Genomic DNA, 19,263 nt, shown 5'->3' with positions numbered 1-19,263 from the left:
GTAGTTGTATTATTCGCTTATTTTGTACTAACTAATAACTTAATGAGCTACTTGTTCCAATGTGCATCAATGTCATTAGGCAAAGAAAAGGGAGCAGTAAATGAAATGGTAGACTTCACACACTCACCTGTCTCTTTTGGTGTCATGGTACAGCTGCTGCTTTTGAAGATAGTTGTATTATTCGCTTATTTTGTACTAACTAATAACTTAATGAGCTATTTGTTTCAATGTGCATCAATGTCATGAGTCAAGGAAAAGGGAGGAGTAAATGAAATGGCAGACTTCACACACTCACCTGTCTCTTTTGGTGTAATGATACAGCTGCTGCTTTTGAGGGTAGTTGTATTATTTGCTTATTTTGTACTAACTAATAACTTAATGAGCTATTTGTTTCAATGTGCATCAATGTCATGAGTCAAGGAAAGAGGAGAAAATGAAATGGCAGACTTCACACACTCACCTGTCTCTTTTGGTGTAATGGTACAGCTGCTGCTTTCGCTTATTTTGTACTAACTTATCACTTAATGAGCTATTTGTCTTACAAAAACATGAACCGAACTAAATGGGGGTGCAAATAAAATTCTGCTTAGAGCCCTGAGTTCATGTTATACATCTGCTGCTTCATCCTATCCATGTGTTTTTGCAAATCTGAAAGGAACTGGAGCATCCGTCTGTTCTCACCGCAATTCATTTCATCGGAGTGATCTTTGCAATCCAGTCGGCCGTCACACAGCACAGAATCAGGAACACATTGTTCACTGTGCTGGCAGGCAAACTGGCCTGGCTGACAGCGCTGTGGTGTCACTTTGCCACCACCGGGGGGAGACAGCGTAACAGTGCTGGGCGTCTGCAGCTCATCTGCGCAAAAATAGAAATGTGTCAGAAAAGATATATACAGAGGAAAAAGCAGTGACTTTGCTCACCTCCTCGACATCCAAGGATCTCAGCACGCAGGTAGAACGTGTGTCTGAACTCCACAGGGATGATTCGCAGGTAGCGGGCCCTGACCAGCCGACTAAGCCAGCGTGTAACAGGAGTCCTACCTACCATCCGTACCTCAAACACCTGTGCAACCATAACAAAAAGACCCATCTAGAAACAATATGCAACCACAGAAATATTACACACTATTATATTGGGATACCTTAGCAGGACTACCAGGCTTGCCATCCTGAGTATAGTTGGTAAAGAGGCCGCTATGCAAAGCAAAGGCTAATCTGTATTTAGTGAGGTAACCCCACATGCGTTCACTGCCCTGAGTTACGATCCCTGACACCCATGTCGGTTCCAGGAAATCAACCTGAAAGTATGGTTGGGGGTCTGTAGGTAAGGGGCTCCATCCGGGCTCCATAATCTGACTGCAAACACAACACATGAAGCCGACTGACCATTCAATATAAGGTTTAACGTCATGACCAGATATTAATCCATCACTCACATATTAGGGATGATATTCAGGCGGCCGGCATCAGCAGGGTTGTTCTCACGATACGAGGAGGAGCTAAGCTGACCGTAACGAATGCTCCCATCCTCCAGTCCAAGTGCGGAGGAGCAGATACCTGAGAGGATATCAGGTGGTATACAGGTGGTACACTGAACATACAACATGCCTAAATAATGGATCTAATAATGGAACTAATACAAATACAAGAAAATAACAAAAAACTTACCACGGTTTCCTGGGCCACCATCCTGTAAATGTATTACAAAATTATGTCATTATCATGTCACTGTATGGTCATATCACCTCATACTTCGGTACGTGACAAAAATGTAACAAATTTTAAAAAAGTAATAAAAAAATTAAAAAAATTAAATAAATAAATAAATAAAAATTAAAATTAAAATTAAAATTAAAATTAAAATTAAAATTAAAATTAAAATTAAAATTAAAATTAAAATTAAAATTAAAATTAAAATTAAAATTAAAATTAAAATTAAAATCTTAAACTATATTATGAAAGCAGGAAGTGAACAAATGTAACAGTTACTGATTGTAAAAGTACCAGATGGAGGGGTAGGATTTAATAAGCTTTGCTTCTTCCTACTCCTTTTGGACATGTGGAACTGGGAACTGATTATGTGATGCATTCAATTGTAATCTGATGCATGTTCAAATGAAATTGAACCATTACCATATTACCATTACCAAATATTATACTGTACTGTGTTCCTAAAGTCTGGACACACATACAGTTATAGTATGTATGTATATATACATATACAGTACAGGCCAAAAGTTTGGACACGCCTTCTCATTCAATGCGTATTCTTTATTTTCATGACTATTTACATTGTAGACTCTCACTGCCTCACTGAAGGCATAAAAACTATGAATGAACATATTTTATATTCCAGTTTCTTCAAAATAGCCACCGTTTGCTCTGATTGCTGCCACCTGAAATGGTTTTCCAACAGTTCCTTCTTGTTCAAATAGTTAGTTAGTGACCGAGAATACTTCATATAACTAATATGTACTGTTATAGATGTACTGTACTGTATATGTAATGATGTAATGTAGGAGTTTAGTACTTGTACTTACTGTAGGTGATAATGAAGGGTGAGTGGTAACACTGCTCCTGGAAGGAGTCCTGATAGGGGCTGGAGTGGGTGTGTAGGGTCTGAACAGAGACGGTACATCAGCAGAATTTAATGCTAAAGGTCAAACCCGCTCTACTTCATTGATGCCCTCACCTGTCAGACTGGGTAGTGATGTTTTCATGGAGATGACAGCCATTTTCATCATCGCCTTGGGGACAGTGAGGAATCCCGTCACAACGTTTTCCTGTGTCAATACAGCCCCCTGGTGGGAGGCAGGAGTACTGAGTAGTGGGGCATCTGTACGGACTGGTGGGTGTTGGGTAAGGCCTTGTGCCTGCAATGAGGTCAGCGCATATGCTTATGAGCTCATTCATTTCCGGCCATTTTAGACGATTTTTACTGATCTTTTATTGTGAAGTTGCGTCAAGGAAAGAAAGAAAAGGTGGAAAATCTCACCGCAGTACATCTCATCTGATCCATCACCGCAATCGTCCACACCGTCACAGATAACTCCTGAAGGTCCTGCTGGCACACAGCGTCCATTTTTACATTGGAGTTCCTTTTCTCTGCAGCTTCCTGCTGGAAAGATGGTTGGTGTTGGCGAGGTTGCCCACTGGTAACCTGGATAGGAAAGAACAAAGTTACCTATACAATCGTCCCGCGTTTATCACGGTTAATTGGTTCCAGATTTTCATGGTTAGAGCATAAAAAATCTGTTTATGACTTCCTAAATATGGGTTTTAATGTTATTAGAGAGCGGTAAACATGAAATAACCCCCCTATAGTCACTTTTACATTCCTATTATTCTTTGTTTACATCACATTGTGCAGGCTACAGGATCACTGCAGGGATATCATAGACGACTGACAATTTATTCTCCAATTTACTTTTTCTAAACTATAAAAAGCGTTTCAAACGGAGTGGGAAAAAGGACAAAGAAGCCAAAAAGGTACCACTTCCACACAGAATAAGAGGAGAACCTTTTTTTTTACTTGATCTCAGCTATGGCATGTCCGTCTCAGCCACGGCATGTTCACTCGTCTCCGCTGGCTCAGTAGCCGTGAAAGGTAATTTAATGTAACGTCATGTCGAGTGACCGAGAATACTGTCTTCAGGTCAGCTGACTGGTCGCCAGCCAATCACAGGGCACATATAGACAAACAACCATTCACACTCACATTCATACCTATGGACAATTTGGAGTCGCCAATTAACCTAGCATGTTTTTGGAATGTGGGAGGAAACCGGAGTACCCGCATGCACGGGGAGAACATGCAAACTCCGCACAGAGATAGGCGAGGATGGAATTGAACTTGGGTTTCCTAGCTGTGAGGCCTGCGTGCTAACCACTCGTACACAGTGAAGCCTGGGAAAAAGGACAAAGAAGCCAAAAATGTACCACTTCCACACGGAATAAGAGGAGAACCTTGATCTCAGCTATGGCATGTCTGTCTGATCAGTGGTTATTTATTAATTCATTATTTTCTGAAAAACTGAGATGACATATTAGAACCACAACATAGTGAGGGGCAGTGCCCCACCAGACTGCTTTGTTTTTCTTTTTTTTTGAAAAAAGTAGGAGTGACAGTGAAGTGACTCTGTTTTGGGTGCTATTTTTAGGCACTAAAACTACTTAAAGCTTTTTAAAGGGGTGACAAGCAAAAACTCATGATACAACTTGTGAAACAATACAAGCATGTTGATGTTTGCTAAATACAAGGATGAAGAGTCTTCAACCAGTCATGATGTGCTATATATATATATTTATATATATCACTATATTGACAGTTACTATGGTACCCATTGTGTCATTGTATAGCCATATCACCTTGTACAAGGTATGAGGTGCATTATTAAAAAAATATATATATATATGGAAAATTATGTATTATGGAAAGCAGGAAGTGAACAAATAACAGTTACTGATTGTAAAAGTACCAGATGGAGGGGTAGGATTTAATAAGCTTTGCTTCTTCCTACTCCTTTTGGACATGTGGAACTGTGAACTGATTATGTGATGCATTCAATTGTAATCTGATGCATGTTCAAATGAAATTCAACCATTACCATTACCATTACCATTACCATTTTGGTGAGGATCAGAAACAAGAAGCAAGTACTATATTGTCCCCTTGCATTTAAGGGTCATCTACTAACCATCTTCACATCCCATAATCTCAAGACGAATATAGATGCCATTATGGAAGTCGTGTGGCAGCAGGCGGACAAATTGAGCCGACACCATCCTGTCCAGTTTGATCTCAGCCACGCCTCCTTCGTTGTAGTTACCATGAAACACCTGGAAGGTGCAGATGGTAAAACACCGTCATGACAGTACATGATAAAATACTACTAGCCAACAACTGACGGTCAAACCTTAGCTCTGGGCCATGTATCAGTGACAAGCTCTTTGTAAGTGTACCAGTGTCTTCCATCTTGGCTAAACTGCAGGTAGAAACTAGACACGTAGGTGCCAAATGCACCACCGCCCTGTGTGAACACACCTGGAGAAAAGAACAAGAGGTAGGAGTGAGAGGCTGATGAAAGGCTTATTCTATTCATCATGGCTGCCTCTGTGTGGACATGTGATGTGTGTACCAGTGATGTTGTACGGTTTCAGCAGGTCAATCTGTATATAAGGGCTTTGCATGCTGCCACTGTGGCCCTCAGGGGTGCGCTGTGGTAGATCCTTATACTCTTCTGGTTCTGGACTCCAGCCCTGCACATACACGCGACGCAAAAATAACCTCATGTTAAGCGTTTGTGACCAAAAATATAATAATAATAATCAATGAGGAATTTAAAGAAAACAATTTTGTGTGGGCTGCATGGCGGACGAGTGGTTAGGGTGCAGGCCTCACAGCTAGGACACCTGAGTTCAATTCACCATCGGTCATCTCTGTGTGGAGTTTGCATGGGTTTTCTCCGGGTATTCCGGTTTCCTCCCACATTCCAAAAACATGCTAGGTTAATTGGCGACTCCAAATTGTCCATAGGTATGAATGTGAGTGTGAATGGTTGTTTGTCTATATGTGCCCTGTGATTGGCTGGCGACCAGTCCAGGGTGTACCCCGCCTCTCGCCCGAAGATAGCTGGGATAGGCTCCAGCACCCCCGCGACTCTCGTGAGGAAAAAGCGGTAGAAAATGAATGAATGAATATGGAATTTAAAGAAAACAATTTCATGTGGGCTGCACGGCGGAAGAGTGGTTAGCGCACAAGCCTCACAGCTAGGACACCTGAGTTCAATTCCACCCTCGGTCATCTCTGTGTGGAGTTTGCATGGGTTTTCTCCGGGTATTCCGGTTTCCTCCCACATTCCAAAAACATGCTAGGTTAATTAGCGACTCCAAATTGTCCATAGGTATGAATGTGAGTGTGAATGGTTGTTTGTCTATATGTGCCCTGTGATTGGCTGGCGACCTGTCCAGGGTGTACCCTGCCTCTCATTATGTCTTTATAATGGGTAATACGAGTGTACAGTAATAGTTACCATGGTGTGTTATCTAAAAGCCTGTACTTAGGAATCCTATTTTTAACTTATTCACTTATAAATGATCATAACTGACACATATTTGTACAAACAAATATCCCTAATATATAGTACCTGGAGGTCTCTGTGGGGGTCCCAGCCGTGAAGGCGAGCAGCCTCAGGAGGGTGACCAATTTGCTGAGAGGAAGCCTGAAAACTAGAAGGTGGCAGAAACTGAACACCCAAAGGAGACCAGCACTCTTCTGAAAAATAAAATGAAAATAAACGATGAATACAGAAACAGAATGTGATTGATACGTCAGATGCAGTTACTGACCACCAGGAGGCAGCGGGTAGGTCGGAATGAAGGGAGTGATTCCTTCTCCTGGCTTGGAGGTGGTAGTGTAGGGGCTGGTTGTCGCTGAGGAGGTTTCATTGCTTTCTGTGGTTTTATAATTCACAATCATATTCATATTCTTTCAATATATTGCAAAATAATACCTAATAAATGGTAACTTTACCTTGACAGTAGCAACATGTGTCTCCCTCTCCGGGCACAAGACTCTGACCCTACACTCAAAAAATAAACGTTTAGCCTCAACAAAAAAAAATCAACGCAACAGTTTCCATTAGTCTTTCTTAGTTATGACAACTTAATTTGAAATTGCTTCGAACCAACAAACAATATTGCATTGCACAAATTAGCTTTTCCTCTTCACTCAAAGCTTATTTTAAGTAATGCTGACTGAATAATTGTTGTCATAGTTACAAGTTTTTAAGTTCGTAACTCAAAGAAATATGTTAAGTCAACTGACTTAATCATTTTATTCAAAGTAGTTTAATTTGTTGTCTACTTAATTATAATAACAATGCACACTTTTTAAGTAGCAGTAACTTAATATATATATACTATATATATATGTGTGTGTGTGTATTATGTTACCAAGCTAATTTTATTAAGTCATGGCAACTTGAATTTTGTTTTAAGCTTACCAACAATAAAATGTATATGACATTCTAAATTAAGTTCGTGTAATAGCCAACATTATTATTTGAACATAACTTAAAAAATAAAGTTAGCAACTTAGAAAGTTTATCTAAATCAATTAATTACATTTTTTTACATTGCATTCATGTATAAAATCAAGTGGTGTCAACAGATACTCTGAATTACTTTTTAGAGTGTATGCAAGCACAAATGTGCACAATTAACAACACAATTCTTAGCACTAAAATAGAAGAAAACAAATGAGATTGTGTTTAAAGTAGATGTAGAGATGTTGTTTACTTAGTACCACAATTGTGCTTTAAATTGAATTCCCCATTTTAGGACAGCCATATTATAATTGGGTACTATTCAAAGACACTGACACAATGGTTTCTTATGGGTTAAATGTTTAAGTCCTATTAACTAGATGGTGTTTTCCAACCTGCGGGCATCCGGTGACGGCGAATGGGCAGTACGGAGAGCACTGCACGGTGAGGTTGGGCAGACAATGACACAAGTGACAATGGTCGGCTCTCCATCGGTCTCCTACGGCGTGGGACTGACCTTGGTACTCGCACTCATCACAGGGGTCAGTTTGACATCTGTGGACACACAAATACGGAAAAGACATGCAAGAGTGACAGGATATGTTTGCTTAAAATGATAATTCCATGTGTGATATTAAGAGCAACATGGTTTATAACTGGGGTCACAAACACGTGGCCCGCAGGACACTAGTTTGAGGCCCCCCCGCCTGTGATATGAAAGTTTGATATGGATGCTTTATGGTATCATGTACCCAGAAAAAATTATTACGTTTGATTAATGTTCATGTTAAAGGTTAAATAACTGTTAATAGTTATCCTCCCTACCCGTGTGGAAGTGGTAAGTTTTTGGCTATTTAAGTTTAAAGGAAATAACTTGAAGGCTACCATTTAGGTCGCTAGCTCTCTAGTTTGCGAGTGAGCATGGGTCTCAAGACCCTGCAGTTGCGCAATATGTTGTAAATTAAAAAAAAGTATAAATGTGACAATAGTCGTGTTTTGTCATGTATACAGGGCTTTAATAAGGCTTTGTTAATTTTAATCTGAAAAAAAAGAATTTGTCTGCCCATCAACTATATGTGGTTTCTTAAGTTTTTATTATTTGCCGTTTTATTATTATTATATTTATTTATTTATTACTGATTGATTGATTTTCTTTATTCTTGTTTATTTATTTTCATCTTATTTTGTGCAGAAAAATAAAAATTAAGATATTTGAGAACAGTGGAATGTTTTATCAGAGCTTTTATTTTAGAAATAAAATATTTTTTTTCTGTTTTTAATAAATGCGTTTTTTATTTTTTTGGAAAACCTGATGCGGCCCAGCCTTGCCCAGACCCTAGCTCCGGTGGCCCCCAGGTAAATTGAGTTTGAGACCCCTGGTTTATAACAATAGTTGTGGTGGGATGTTATTATGACCACTAAAATACTGTGTTTCCCATACATTTATTTATTTGTGTTTGTCCCGCCAACAATAAATTCGGACCACCTTAGACCTCTGACTGGGCTAGACATTACTACTGAGGAAAAGACAGAGATGAGGATGCTGAGTTTCTCATTGGGAGTGACCAGGATGGATAGGATCAAGAAGGAGTACATCAGTGTGATATTACATGTTAGAGGCCTTGGAGATAAAGTCAGAGAGGCCAGACTGAGATGGTTCGGAGGAGAGATAGTGAATAGATAGGTAGAGATAGGGAGGAGGTTTATGGATGTAGTGAAGGAGGAAATGAGGGTAGTTGGTGTGAGAGAGAGTGATGCAGAAGACAGGGTTGGATGAGATTGATTTGCTGTGGTGGAAAAGCTGAACGAGAAAGAAGAAGCAGACCCCACCCTCACTCATAATGATAGGACGTTGTTACAACTATGCAACCCAATGCCACAGATACATTACAGACCTGTGAGAAACACTGCAATACTGTATATACTAACCCTGACAAAAATAGCAACATAAACATAAAGTATACAAAATTAAGGCTACACACCGACGTGCTTTCCGGTAGATTCCTCTGCATGTTCTTCCATCTCCATTGTTGGTCGGGTTGTTGGGACTCCGGAATGACCACTGGACACTTTGAACACCACAGGGCCCCAAACACTCCCCCCACTCAGACCACGATGACCACCCACAGTGCACTAAGTGTGTTCAGATGTGATATGTTGGTTCATGACGTCTTTGTTGAAACACATCGGAACAGAACTCACCAGAACAGTCCGGGTTGGGTTGGCACCTCTGAGGTCTTCCTTTTTCACAAATACAAATCTCACAGTCCACCTTCATCTGCTGGCCTGGCCGGTAGCGCACACCTGCCGCTTCACATACACACTCTTCTGGTGTCACACACTGATGGGTGTGGCTCATTACCTGGCCCTCTGGACACCAGCAACCTGGAGGGATACAGGTGCATCTAAAGCCATTACAATCATCATGGACGTGTATTGTGCTTTACAGTAGATTGTATAGAATTCATTTAATTTATGGTGAATTTGACCATGCAGACCTCACAACTAGGAAACCCGAGTTCAATTCCACCCTCGGCCATCTCTGTGTGGAGTTTGCATGTTCTCCCCGTGCATGCGTGGGTTTTCTCCGGGTACCGGGTAATTGTCCATAGGTATGAATGTGAGTGTGAATGGTTGTTTTTTATGCGGGCTGCACGGCGGTCGAGTGGTTAGCGTGTAGACCTCACAGCTAGGAGACCAGGGTTCAATTCCACCCTCGGCCAGGGGATTCACTGAAATACTTGGAAGCATTGATTTGAAGCTTATTTTGCACTTAACAGGAAGTCAGTTGTTATTGATAATAATTGTTGATGATTGATATTGAAGTAGGCTGCACGGCGGGAGAGTGGTTAGCACACAGACCTCACAGCTAGGAGACCCGGGTTCAATCTCTGTGTTCTCCCCGTGCTAGGTTAATTGGCGACTCCAAATTGTCCATAGGTATGAATGTGAGTGTGAATGGTTGTTTGTCTATATGTGCCCTGTGATTGGCTGGCCACCAGTCCAGGGTGTACCCCGCCTCTCACCCGAAGACAGCTGGGATAGGCTCCAGCACCCCCCGCGACCCTCGTGAGGAAAAAGCGGCAGAAAATGAATGAATGTTTTTTATGCGGGCTGCACGGCGGTCGAGTGGTTAGCGCGTAGACTTCACAGTTAGGAGACCTGACTTCAATTCCACCCTCGGCCATCTCTGTGTGGAGTTTGCATGTTCTCCCCATGCATGCGTGGGTTTTCTCCGGGTATTCCGGTTTCCTCCCACATTCCAAAAACATGCTAGGTTAATTAGCGACTCCAAATTGTCCATAGGTATGAATGTGAGTGTGAATGGTTGTTTGTCTATATGTGCCCTGTGATTGACTGGCGAACAGTCAGCCAATCCCTCGTGAGGATAAGCGGTAGAAAATGAATGAATGAATGAATTTGACCTGAGAAGCAGGGTGCTGTGGGGTCACAGGTCGTCCCGCTGCTGATATGGGCACAGGACACTGGGCAGGGAGCGCAGCTGTGTCTCACTTGACCAGTTGGGCAGCTGCTGTTGGAACATCCATCCTCGGGACAAGGCTCTGAAATGGAACCAAACAGGTGATAAATCTTTGCATTGTTTTTGTTTTTGTACACAAAATACAGTTATGTGGGAACCAATGGAAGTCAAGCCCCAAATGAGGAGCATCTGAGGTCTAGTCTAAGGGTAGCTTTGGATCTGTACTAACCTCTCAGACTAGAGCTTTCCTACCCAGTGTACTTAAGACCTCTGTAATATTTGACAATATTACAAAGCAACCCACAAGAAAAATGTACCTTTTCATTCCAGCAACTTTCTTCCGGGCTTCCTGCTCATGTCTTAAGACGGATAATATACATAAGTTCATGCTCCAAAGACTAAATAGGACAGCTCTTGTCTGAGGGCTTGGCGCAGGATCAGAAGTATTTAGAAGATTTAGAGGATACTGTAAATACTTCGGAGGGCTCATTTACAGCAAGAATGTTATTTATGCCTTAAATCTCTTATTGTATTTTACTATATTGGGTAATACAAGTATACAGGTGAACATAGGGGTGTTATATCATACCTACAGGGCTCTAATATATTTAGGAGGACGTAAATAGATTTTCTATGCCCTAACTGGGTTTGGAACCAATTACTAAGCAATTAAAAGAGGGATTACTGTAATATAGTATATGTTAATAAATCATATAAATACTTCGGATCCTTTACCAAAAACTAGATAGGACAGCTCCAGTCTGACAGAATAATAGAGGATTCAAAAACTACATAGGACAGCTCCAGTCTGAGGGAATGGTAAAGGATCTAAAGTATTTACAGGCTCTAGAGAACAAATCGATTAATTGATTCATCAATTAATAGTTGCAGGTCTAGCTAACTGTTGTTAAAGACGTATATATTTTATAGTACTTCAAGAAAACTAATACTAGTGTTAGACAAAGACAAAAAATGTAATTTCCACCAACTGTCTTCTGGATATCCTGCCCATGTCTTTAAAGACAGATATCATATAGTTCATGCTTAAAGACTAGATAGGACAGCTCTATTCTGAGGGAATGGCAGAAGATTCAAAGTACTTTGATAGTATGGCAGATGAATACTTTGAATTGTCTAGAAATCCTTAAGACTAGAGATGTCAAATTGGTTTTTAAACATGAACTGATGATCTCTGTACTAGATTTTTTTGTTTTTATTTATTAAAAAACAAAGCAAAAACTTGGATGGGGGAATGGGTTTGTGATTGGGTTTGGGTCAGGTCGAGATGGGTTGGTTGGTGGATTGATTGATTGCATGATTTTGATTGATTTACTGGCTGAATTATTGATTTATTGATTGGGACACTTAGATTCAGTTCTAAAGCTCGCCCCATTTTCCAATCCCACTCAAGTTACCAAACATGGTTCCAAGCCCAAAACAGGGATACAAAACTTTCAGCACTTTCAACACCTCAGCAACTGCAGAAGAAGGAGGAACTCATATTGTTCATTTCAGAAAAAAAAATAATATTAAACAATATTTTTTATTTTTTGCTGTTCTAAATAACCTGAAAATTTTGATGTAATTTTCAGGAATTGTCGGTAATGGGAGATATGAAAAAACTGATTAGATGTTGGAGGGTGATCCGGATCAGTCTGGATCCAGGAATTTTTTTAATGGATTCTTTAACATTGCGACCATTTGCAACCATTTTTGGCATTTGTGCATATAACTCCACATAAAATGGTCACTTGTTTGATACATTTAGCTTTGCCGCTACATTGTGCTTTCATGCTAGATGTTAGCATGCTACCCTTAACATGCTAACATGAGCATAGTAGCATTTTTTGACCATTTTCATAGGTAGACACTGTTATGCCAGGTATTAGCATGCTAATGCCAGCATGTTAGCATTGCTAGCATGCTAACAGGCATACTAGCATTTTGCGATTTTCATGAATATGAACATAAGCAGACACTTGTTATCATACTACATGTTAGCATGCTAACATTAGCATCTTAGCATGCTAACATAATTAATACTAACATTTTAAACATTTTCAGAGGTAAGCACCGACCAACATTAAGCACTGTTATTCTAGGGGCTAGCATGCTAACATTAGCATGTTAGCATTCTTTAAGTCTTCAAACCCTAATTCTAAATATGTAGATAAAATAATGTAGGCCTAATATTTATGGTGTAACTCACAATATGATGGAAACTATGGGTCTGATCTCTCCGAGTGCTGTTCTAGTTTTCTCAAATTACCCAATAACCCAGCAGGCAACAACAAATAAAAGGCTCTCACTGATTTCCATGTTGAGGTTAGATGATCCTCTGAGCTGGGAGCAGTCTCGGCCTCCATTTCGAGGAGGGATACAACCTCTGTGTCGGACCTGGACTCCGCCACAACCACTGGAACAATTTGACCAGGTCACCCAAGGGAGCCACTGACCATCAACTGGTGAAAAGGAAGACCTTTAAGTCCCTTTTTATGACAAGATACTAAATACTACAGTAGTTTGTGTTTTAATGTTCCTCATCCATACCAGGACAAGTGGTGTTAAAGCACTGCTGCTTCTGGACACCCTGACCCCGGCAGTGGTGCAGAAGGTCTCCTGAAGGACACGATCTTTGTCTGCTCATGGAGCCCGTACCACAGGAGGTGCTACAGGGGCTCCAAGGACCCCAGGAGCTCCAGCTTCTACATCCTTGCTCATCTGTCGGGCCTCCAAGTGGTGCAAATGAGGAGTCCGGGCAGTCGGCCACACCGTTACACACCTGGATAAGAACAAAATAAGGAACTTGGTCATTGGATTTCGAGGTACTGTACACTGAAGTTCAGAAGTACTTGGAACAGGGCAGTTTTCCAAATACAAGCTTATAAGATATGACTGAAGTGAAGACTTTCAGGTTTAATTTAATGCTTTTCTTGCATAGAGAAAAAAACCAAACAAATCGGCACCTACCATGTTAAAATGGATACAGGAACCATCCAGACAGGTGAATTCAGGACAGGCAACAGTGGTGTTCCTACCACCAGGGGGCAGTGGCGTCACATGTTTTCCTGAAGCATCACAAACTTTAGTACTAGTCCTCAGTTTCACTTTTACACTCCTCAGTACCACCCAGTATTAGGGCCACATTGAAAAATAGAATAATAGTCGAATAATAATAAATAAGCAAATTTACAAGAATATATTTTTATATCTGACTGCTGTGCCCCGCCCCGCTTTTGCTCAGGTTTTAACTGTGTATTAACCAATGAATATTGTATTTTGGTGTGTCTTCTATTCTGTTTACTTGCCTTATTCAACTCCATTCTTCTGTAAAGTGTCTTTGAGTATTTTGAAAAGCGCTATACAAATAAAATGTATTATTATTTATTATTTATAAATTCTTAAATTTGCGAGAAATAAAGTTGTACATTTATAAGAAAAACAATTGTAAATATATGAGAAAAAAGTCAGAAATTTCAGAAAAAAAGTTGTAATATTTTGAGAATAATGTTGCAAATTAATGAGAAAAAACTTGTAAATTTACAAAAATAAAGTGGTAAATTTATGAAAAAATATTAATATTTTAATATTAATTTTATTTTAATAATTTCAGACTTTATTCTCAAAATCTCACACTTTTTGTCAATGTGGCGCTAATATTTATTCGTACACTTCAGATTGTAGGAAATCTTGCGAAAACTCACCACAAACCAACTCGTCGTCCCCCTTGGGACAGTCAGGCATACCGTTGCACACCTTGGACATGTTGACGCAGGTTCGATTATCACAGGAGAAGCTGTCAGGGCAGGGTGGTATTCGGGCGGAGCCTAACCATCAACAGTGTTCTCGGGTTGATCTTTGCAGCCAGATGACAAACTGTGAGATTCGTTATGGACTCACCACAGTTGTCTATGCTTTCGTCCGAGGCATCTCTGCAGTCTGGGTGTCCGTCACAAAGCTGCTGGTATCGTACGCACTGGTCCCCGCTCAGGCAGGACACATGACCGGGACCGCAGAGCGATGGACACGGATGCTCGTCACTGCCATCCAAACAGTCCGTCTCGCCATCACAGTGCCAAGCCTGAGGCACACACTGCCCACCGGTGGCGCATTCAAACTCGTAGGACCAACAAGCTGTAGGGGGAAAAATGGAAAGTGAGAACATTGCAATTCCTGTTTCTTTGTTTTCTTCTTTTTTTGTATTGTCTCATATCATAGTGTTGATGCTCAATAAAATAATTAACCATAAATAACCCCCAGGCCTCACTTTGGACACCCCTGCTCTAATAATATGCCTCTCGCAGTTATTACACACATTAGTTTTACACACTCTCTTCGCTACCTGAACTAGGCAAAGTAGGGGTCATAGGGGAAGGAGGCGGGGTTATGAATGAGTAGCAGTTGGATTTGTTCTCATCCTCTCCAGTCGGGCAGTCGTCCGTTCCATCGCAAAGCGTCGTTATGGCGACACATGTACCGTCGCGACAGGCAAACTGGTTGGGGCCGCATGTTACTGTAAAAAAAAAAAAATTGTGTTTCAGGATGTTTTAGGCATACAATGAAATATTTTTATACGATAAAATTTTACCTTTGCTGGGACAGACAGCTTCGTCTGCTCCTGATGGGCAGTCTTGATGTCCGTCGCACACTTTGGCTGCGGCGACACACTGGTCCCCGGGGCATTGAAATTCTGTGTGCGCGCAGACACATCTAAGAAGCAACAACATGTGATGATGAAGGAGGCATGAGGTATTGCATCCGAGCAACGCTTTCATGGACGCTGCAATGACGTCAGCATCCCTGTGGGCTTTGGGTCCTCTGGCTCCCTCCGGTGGACAGAGGCAGCATTGCAGTGCCATGCAACATTTTCTTTGCTCTGTGCTCCACTGTTTAAATGGTTTTGGTATATTTCTGAGGTATAAGGTTTGAGTATTAAGTTGCTGTGTGATGAGTTTATTTTTATTTTTTTTGTAAGATGAAACCGTGAGTCTGACACCGTGAGTTTTTTCATAGCTTGTGATTGGCTCCTGTCAAATGAAGAGCTGACTGGTCCTCACGGCCTCGATAACGGCACAGTATAATGATATAATATGTTATGTCGGCACATGGAAACTGGATTTTACGGTAGGTTTCATTGAATTAACTAAAAACCTACCCCCTTTCATCGCTGAGGTCTCCGCAGTCATCGTGGCCATCACATCGATGTAGGTAAAGAATACAGCGTCCTCCAGCACATAGGAACTCCCCTTCATCACACACCACACCGCAGTCTGGGCCAGGAAATTGATCACAGAGTAAATGAAAACACAGTTGGACCACACTTGAATCAGTTTTTTAGTGTACTAGTTGGATGACCTTGCTCATCAGAACCATCAGCAAAGCCACAGTCCAGCCGTCCATCACACACACGGTTGGCTGAGAGACATTTCCCGGTGGCGCACTGAAATTCCCCCACTGGGCACAAAGGTACAGGAGTGTGGGGTGGACAGAACTCCTCATCTGATTGGTCAGTGCAGTCTGGGTGGCCATCGCAACGCAATGCCAGGTTCAGACATGGTCCACTGCAAGATGATGTGGGATTCATTTTATTACCTGCAAGTCTTCATACTGTAAAGAAGACTGATTAACATGAACAAAGACCTTCAATGTTCAAGACCCTGAATTTCTTGGTATTGGATCAATACCAAAATTAGCAGTTTTTGGTGGCGTTGCTACAGTTGCTGATTTGTAACATGAATGCGGTCTCACCCTGGCGTACTGGTACAGCGGAATTGTTCCGAAGAGCATGTGAACGGGCAAATTTCATCAGAGCCGTCACTGCAGTCATCTTCATTGTCGCACACCCAGTGAGAAGGGATGCAGCGCCCGCTGGCACAGGAAAACTCTGACTCCAAACACGGCGGTGCGGGAGGAGGGCAAGCCACGCCATCGCATTGCCACTCGCCATCTTCACAAGAACTGCAGAAAGGCCACTGATTCATCTCTGTGTGTACTTTTTTTGTGTACTTTTTGTCAAAAATGTCCTTGAACTCACCAGTTCTGGCAATGCTGAGTGATTGTAGTTCCAGGTGGAAACATGGAGCCCTCCCATTCACATGGACAGTGAGTGGAAACAACACAGCTGTCACCTATACAGTAAAAAAAAAAAAATAATAATTCAGCTGCTATTGAAAGCCAAGCAGAAAAAAAACACAGTGAGCTCATACATTGTTTTATGTGACTGTCACATGACAACTCCAAAATATTTCTCTAACTTCTTATGTTATGTCTATCCATCTTACCATGTCTGACAGTACCAGCAGGGCAAAAGCATCCCTCCACACAGGAGAGGAGGTCACACTGTGAGTGTGGACTCGGCTGCACACTCGGACATGAACGTGAGCAAGCTGGACCGCACGGGTCGTACACAAGTCCATTTTCACACTGCAGGGCTGAGGAGTGGGGGAGATCGAGGAGTGAGATAAATAAAGTAGCAGCCGACGGTTGGGTTTGAAGGAGGAGTAAAAAGACCGGCTTACGACAGAGCTCCTGGGACCTCCAGCGGATGTAAACTCCTCTGCGGTTACACTCCTCAGCGTAGGTGGCAATGGCGGTGCACAGGCACTCACAGTCGCCACCAGAGTCACAGCTAAATGGGGTTAAATGATCAAACCAAAACAAAGCATATCATGCCCTGCCATTAGGGGTGGCACGAAACGAAACGATGCACAAGTCTGGGTCCCTGAAAACGAGATTTTAACATAAATTTTGAGAAAAACACAATAAAAATATATGACCGGTCAATAACTTTTTTATTTAACAATGTCACAGAACAATGCAGGTGCTTTTGAAATACTCATTGTCGCACAAATTGAGATTAATCTATATTATTGTCAATATGTTTTTGAGAGGGCTGCACGGTGCGAGTGGTTAGCGCGCAGGCCACACAGCTAGGAGACCCGAGTTCGATTCCACCCTCGGCCATCTCTGTGTGGAGTTTGCATGTTCTACCCGTGCATGCGTGGGTTTTCTCCTGGTACTCTGGTTTCCTCCGACACACACAATAACCATTTCGAGTTCTTCCAGGATCTGCACCTATTCAGCTGTATTTCTTTGGATTTCGTGATTCCGGCAAAAATGGTCCGTTTTAATGTATTCCACCCATGGCCCGCCTCCAGGCACGCCTCCTCCGCTGTGGTTGGTCACACTGCCGACTGCATCGAATGACTTCCGGTTTATGATGCTAACTTTATAGAAGTTGATAAACGGTATAGGAGTCAGGTATAGGGGCTGCACGGCGGACGAGTGGTTAGCGCGCAGACCTCACAACTCGGAGACCCGGGTTCAATTCCACCCTCGGCCATCTCTGTGTGGAGTTTGCATGTTCTCCCCGTGCATGCGTGGGTTTTCTCCGGGTACTCCGGTTTTCTCCCACATTCCAAAAACATGCTAGGTTAATTGGCGACTCCAAATTGTCCATAGGTATGAATGTGAGTGTGAATGGTTGTTTGTCTATATGTGCCCTGTGATTGGCTAGCCACCAATCCATGGTGTACCCCGCCCCAAAGACAGCTGGGATAGGCTCCAGCACCCTCCGAGACCCTCGTGAGAATAAGCGGTAGACAATGAATGAATGAATGAATGTTTTTCAGAACAAAGAAACCACTAATGTTATGATAATGTATAATAAAGTAAATAATACATAATAATGTATCATAATGAGGCAATATTTCCTTTTTTAGGTCATCTCATATAAATCTCATATGAAGTTTGAGTATGTATTTTCTCATAGGCAAATCAGACACATCTGTCAAACATTTGCAGCATTTCTAATATGTTGTAAATACAGGCTTTTCATTTCTTTTGTGATGACTTTCTGTGAACACACACAATTTTGTGCAGTTCTGTTCGTATTTACTTTGCTAAGTGAGTGTCGACTGTTTGGATGAAGGTTTTTGAGGTGTTTTTTTTTTCCCAGATGAGGAAAACTGAGCCAGTGGACATGTTTAAGGTAAAGGCAAGTTTGTTTTGTTGTCTTTTAAGTTGCTACTATATTTCTCAGGGCATTCAGTTAATCCCAACTGGACTGTTCGGGTTGCCTCTCATTCGAGCAGGCTTCATCGGTTCATGTTCGAAGGCAAGGTGGGAGCAGGACAGGCTGCCAACACAAGAGGGACCGACACAACAGGTTCCACTGTAGATCTTTGTAATTTGTTTGTCTTTCAATAAATGTATTCATTCATTCATTTTCTACCGCCTATCCTCACAAGGGTTGCAGGGGCTGCTGGAGCCTATCCCAGCTGTCTTCGGGTGAGAGGCGGGGTACACCCTGTACTGGTCGCCAGCCAATCACAAGGCAAATCAACTTATGTTGTACGACATTTCACAATATTCCAAAATAATTGAAACCTAGCAGCACATGCCACCATTAAGGCGTTTCCCAGCAAAATCGTAAAACCAATCTAAGCGATACACCGTATGTAAGAAAATTGTTACTCACCCACAAGCATCAAAGACACACCAGTCGTAATACTGCTGGAAGGGCACCTCAAGGTGACAGGAAGAAAAGAGCTCCTGCGTCAAGATGCCGCACCTTTTCCTGGCCCACGGCACTCTGTGGGCGTTTATCTGAATAAAACATTTTATACTCTTATAGATCTTTATTGTTACTTACTCCATTGATATTATACATGAAAAGTGGTATCCCTTTAGAATACATATGTACGTATGTATCCATACAGTATGTGAATAAACT

General features: G+C 41.7%; 1 protein-coding gene across 1 annotated transcript in view; it reads right to left on the bottom strand.

The window, feature by feature from the left end:
* sspo (SCO-spondin) overlaps window positions 1-19,263 on the bottom strand; it is a 113,181-nt gene that overhangs the window by 71,163 nt on the left and 22,755 nt on the right. The window contains exons 24-55 of the mRNA XM_058060352.1: window positions 19,009-19,136; window positions 17,048-17,157; window positions 16,811-16,960; window positions 16,564-16,657; window positions 16,278-16,487; window positions 15,885-16,090; window positions 15,685-15,799; window positions 15,118-15,239; window positions 14,872-15,042; window positions 14,430-14,663; window positions 14,234-14,356; window positions 13,500-13,597; window positions 13,080-13,311; window positions 12,839-12,991; window positions 10,474-10,611; window positions 9,251-9,433; window positions 9,031-9,181; window positions 7,444-7,603; window positions 6,535-6,583; window positions 6,351-6,455; window positions 6,149-6,276; window positions 5,141-5,261; window positions 4,919-5,046; window positions 4,700-4,841; window positions 2,998-3,162; window positions 2,695-2,875; window positions 2,543-2,621; window positions 1,671-1,692; window positions 1,439-1,559; window positions 1,145-1,358; window positions 924-1,065; window positions 682-858 (exon numbers count right to left, since the gene is read on the bottom strand). Coding sequence (XP_057916335.1) covers window positions 682-858; window positions 924-1,065; window positions 1,145-1,358; window positions 1,439-1,559; window positions 1,671-1,692; window positions 2,543-2,621; window positions 2,695-2,875; window positions 2,998-3,162; window positions 4,700-4,841; window positions 4,919-5,046; window positions 5,141-5,261; window positions 6,149-6,276; window positions 6,351-6,455; window positions 6,535-6,583; window positions 7,444-7,603; window positions 9,031-9,181; window positions 9,251-9,433; window positions 10,474-10,611; window positions 12,839-12,991; window positions 13,080-13,311; window positions 13,500-13,597; window positions 14,234-14,356; window positions 14,430-14,663; window positions 14,872-15,042; window positions 15,118-15,239; window positions 15,685-15,799; window positions 15,885-16,090; window positions 16,278-16,487; window positions 16,564-16,657; window positions 16,811-16,960; window positions 17,048-17,157; window positions 19,009-19,136 — 4,552 coding nt within the window. The remainder of the gene's footprint in view (window positions 1-681; window positions 859-923; window positions 1,066-1,144; window positions 1,359-1,438; window positions 1,560-1,670; window positions 1,693-2,542; window positions 2,622-2,694; window positions 2,876-2,997; window positions 3,163-4,699; window positions 4,842-4,918; window positions 5,047-5,140; window positions 5,262-6,148; window positions 6,277-6,350; window positions 6,456-6,534; window positions 6,584-7,443; window positions 7,604-9,030; window positions 9,182-9,250; window positions 9,434-10,473; window positions 10,612-12,838; window positions 12,992-13,079; window positions 13,312-13,499; window positions 13,598-14,233; window positions 14,357-14,429; window positions 14,664-14,871; window positions 15,043-15,117; window positions 15,240-15,684; window positions 15,800-15,884; window positions 16,091-16,277; window positions 16,488-16,563; window positions 16,658-16,810; window positions 16,961-17,047; window positions 17,158-19,008; window positions 19,137-19,263) is intronic.

Source organism: Doryrhamphus excisus, chromosome 21 (genome assembly GCF_030265055.1).
Source record: "Doryrhamphus excisus isolate RoL2022-K1 chromosome 21, RoL_Dexc_1.0, whole genome shotgun sequence".
NCBI lineage: Eukaryota > Metazoa > Chordata > Actinopteri > Syngnathiformes > Syngnathidae > Doryrhamphus > Doryrhamphus excisus.
This window is presented reverse-complemented; position numbering and strand designations above follow the sequence as displayed.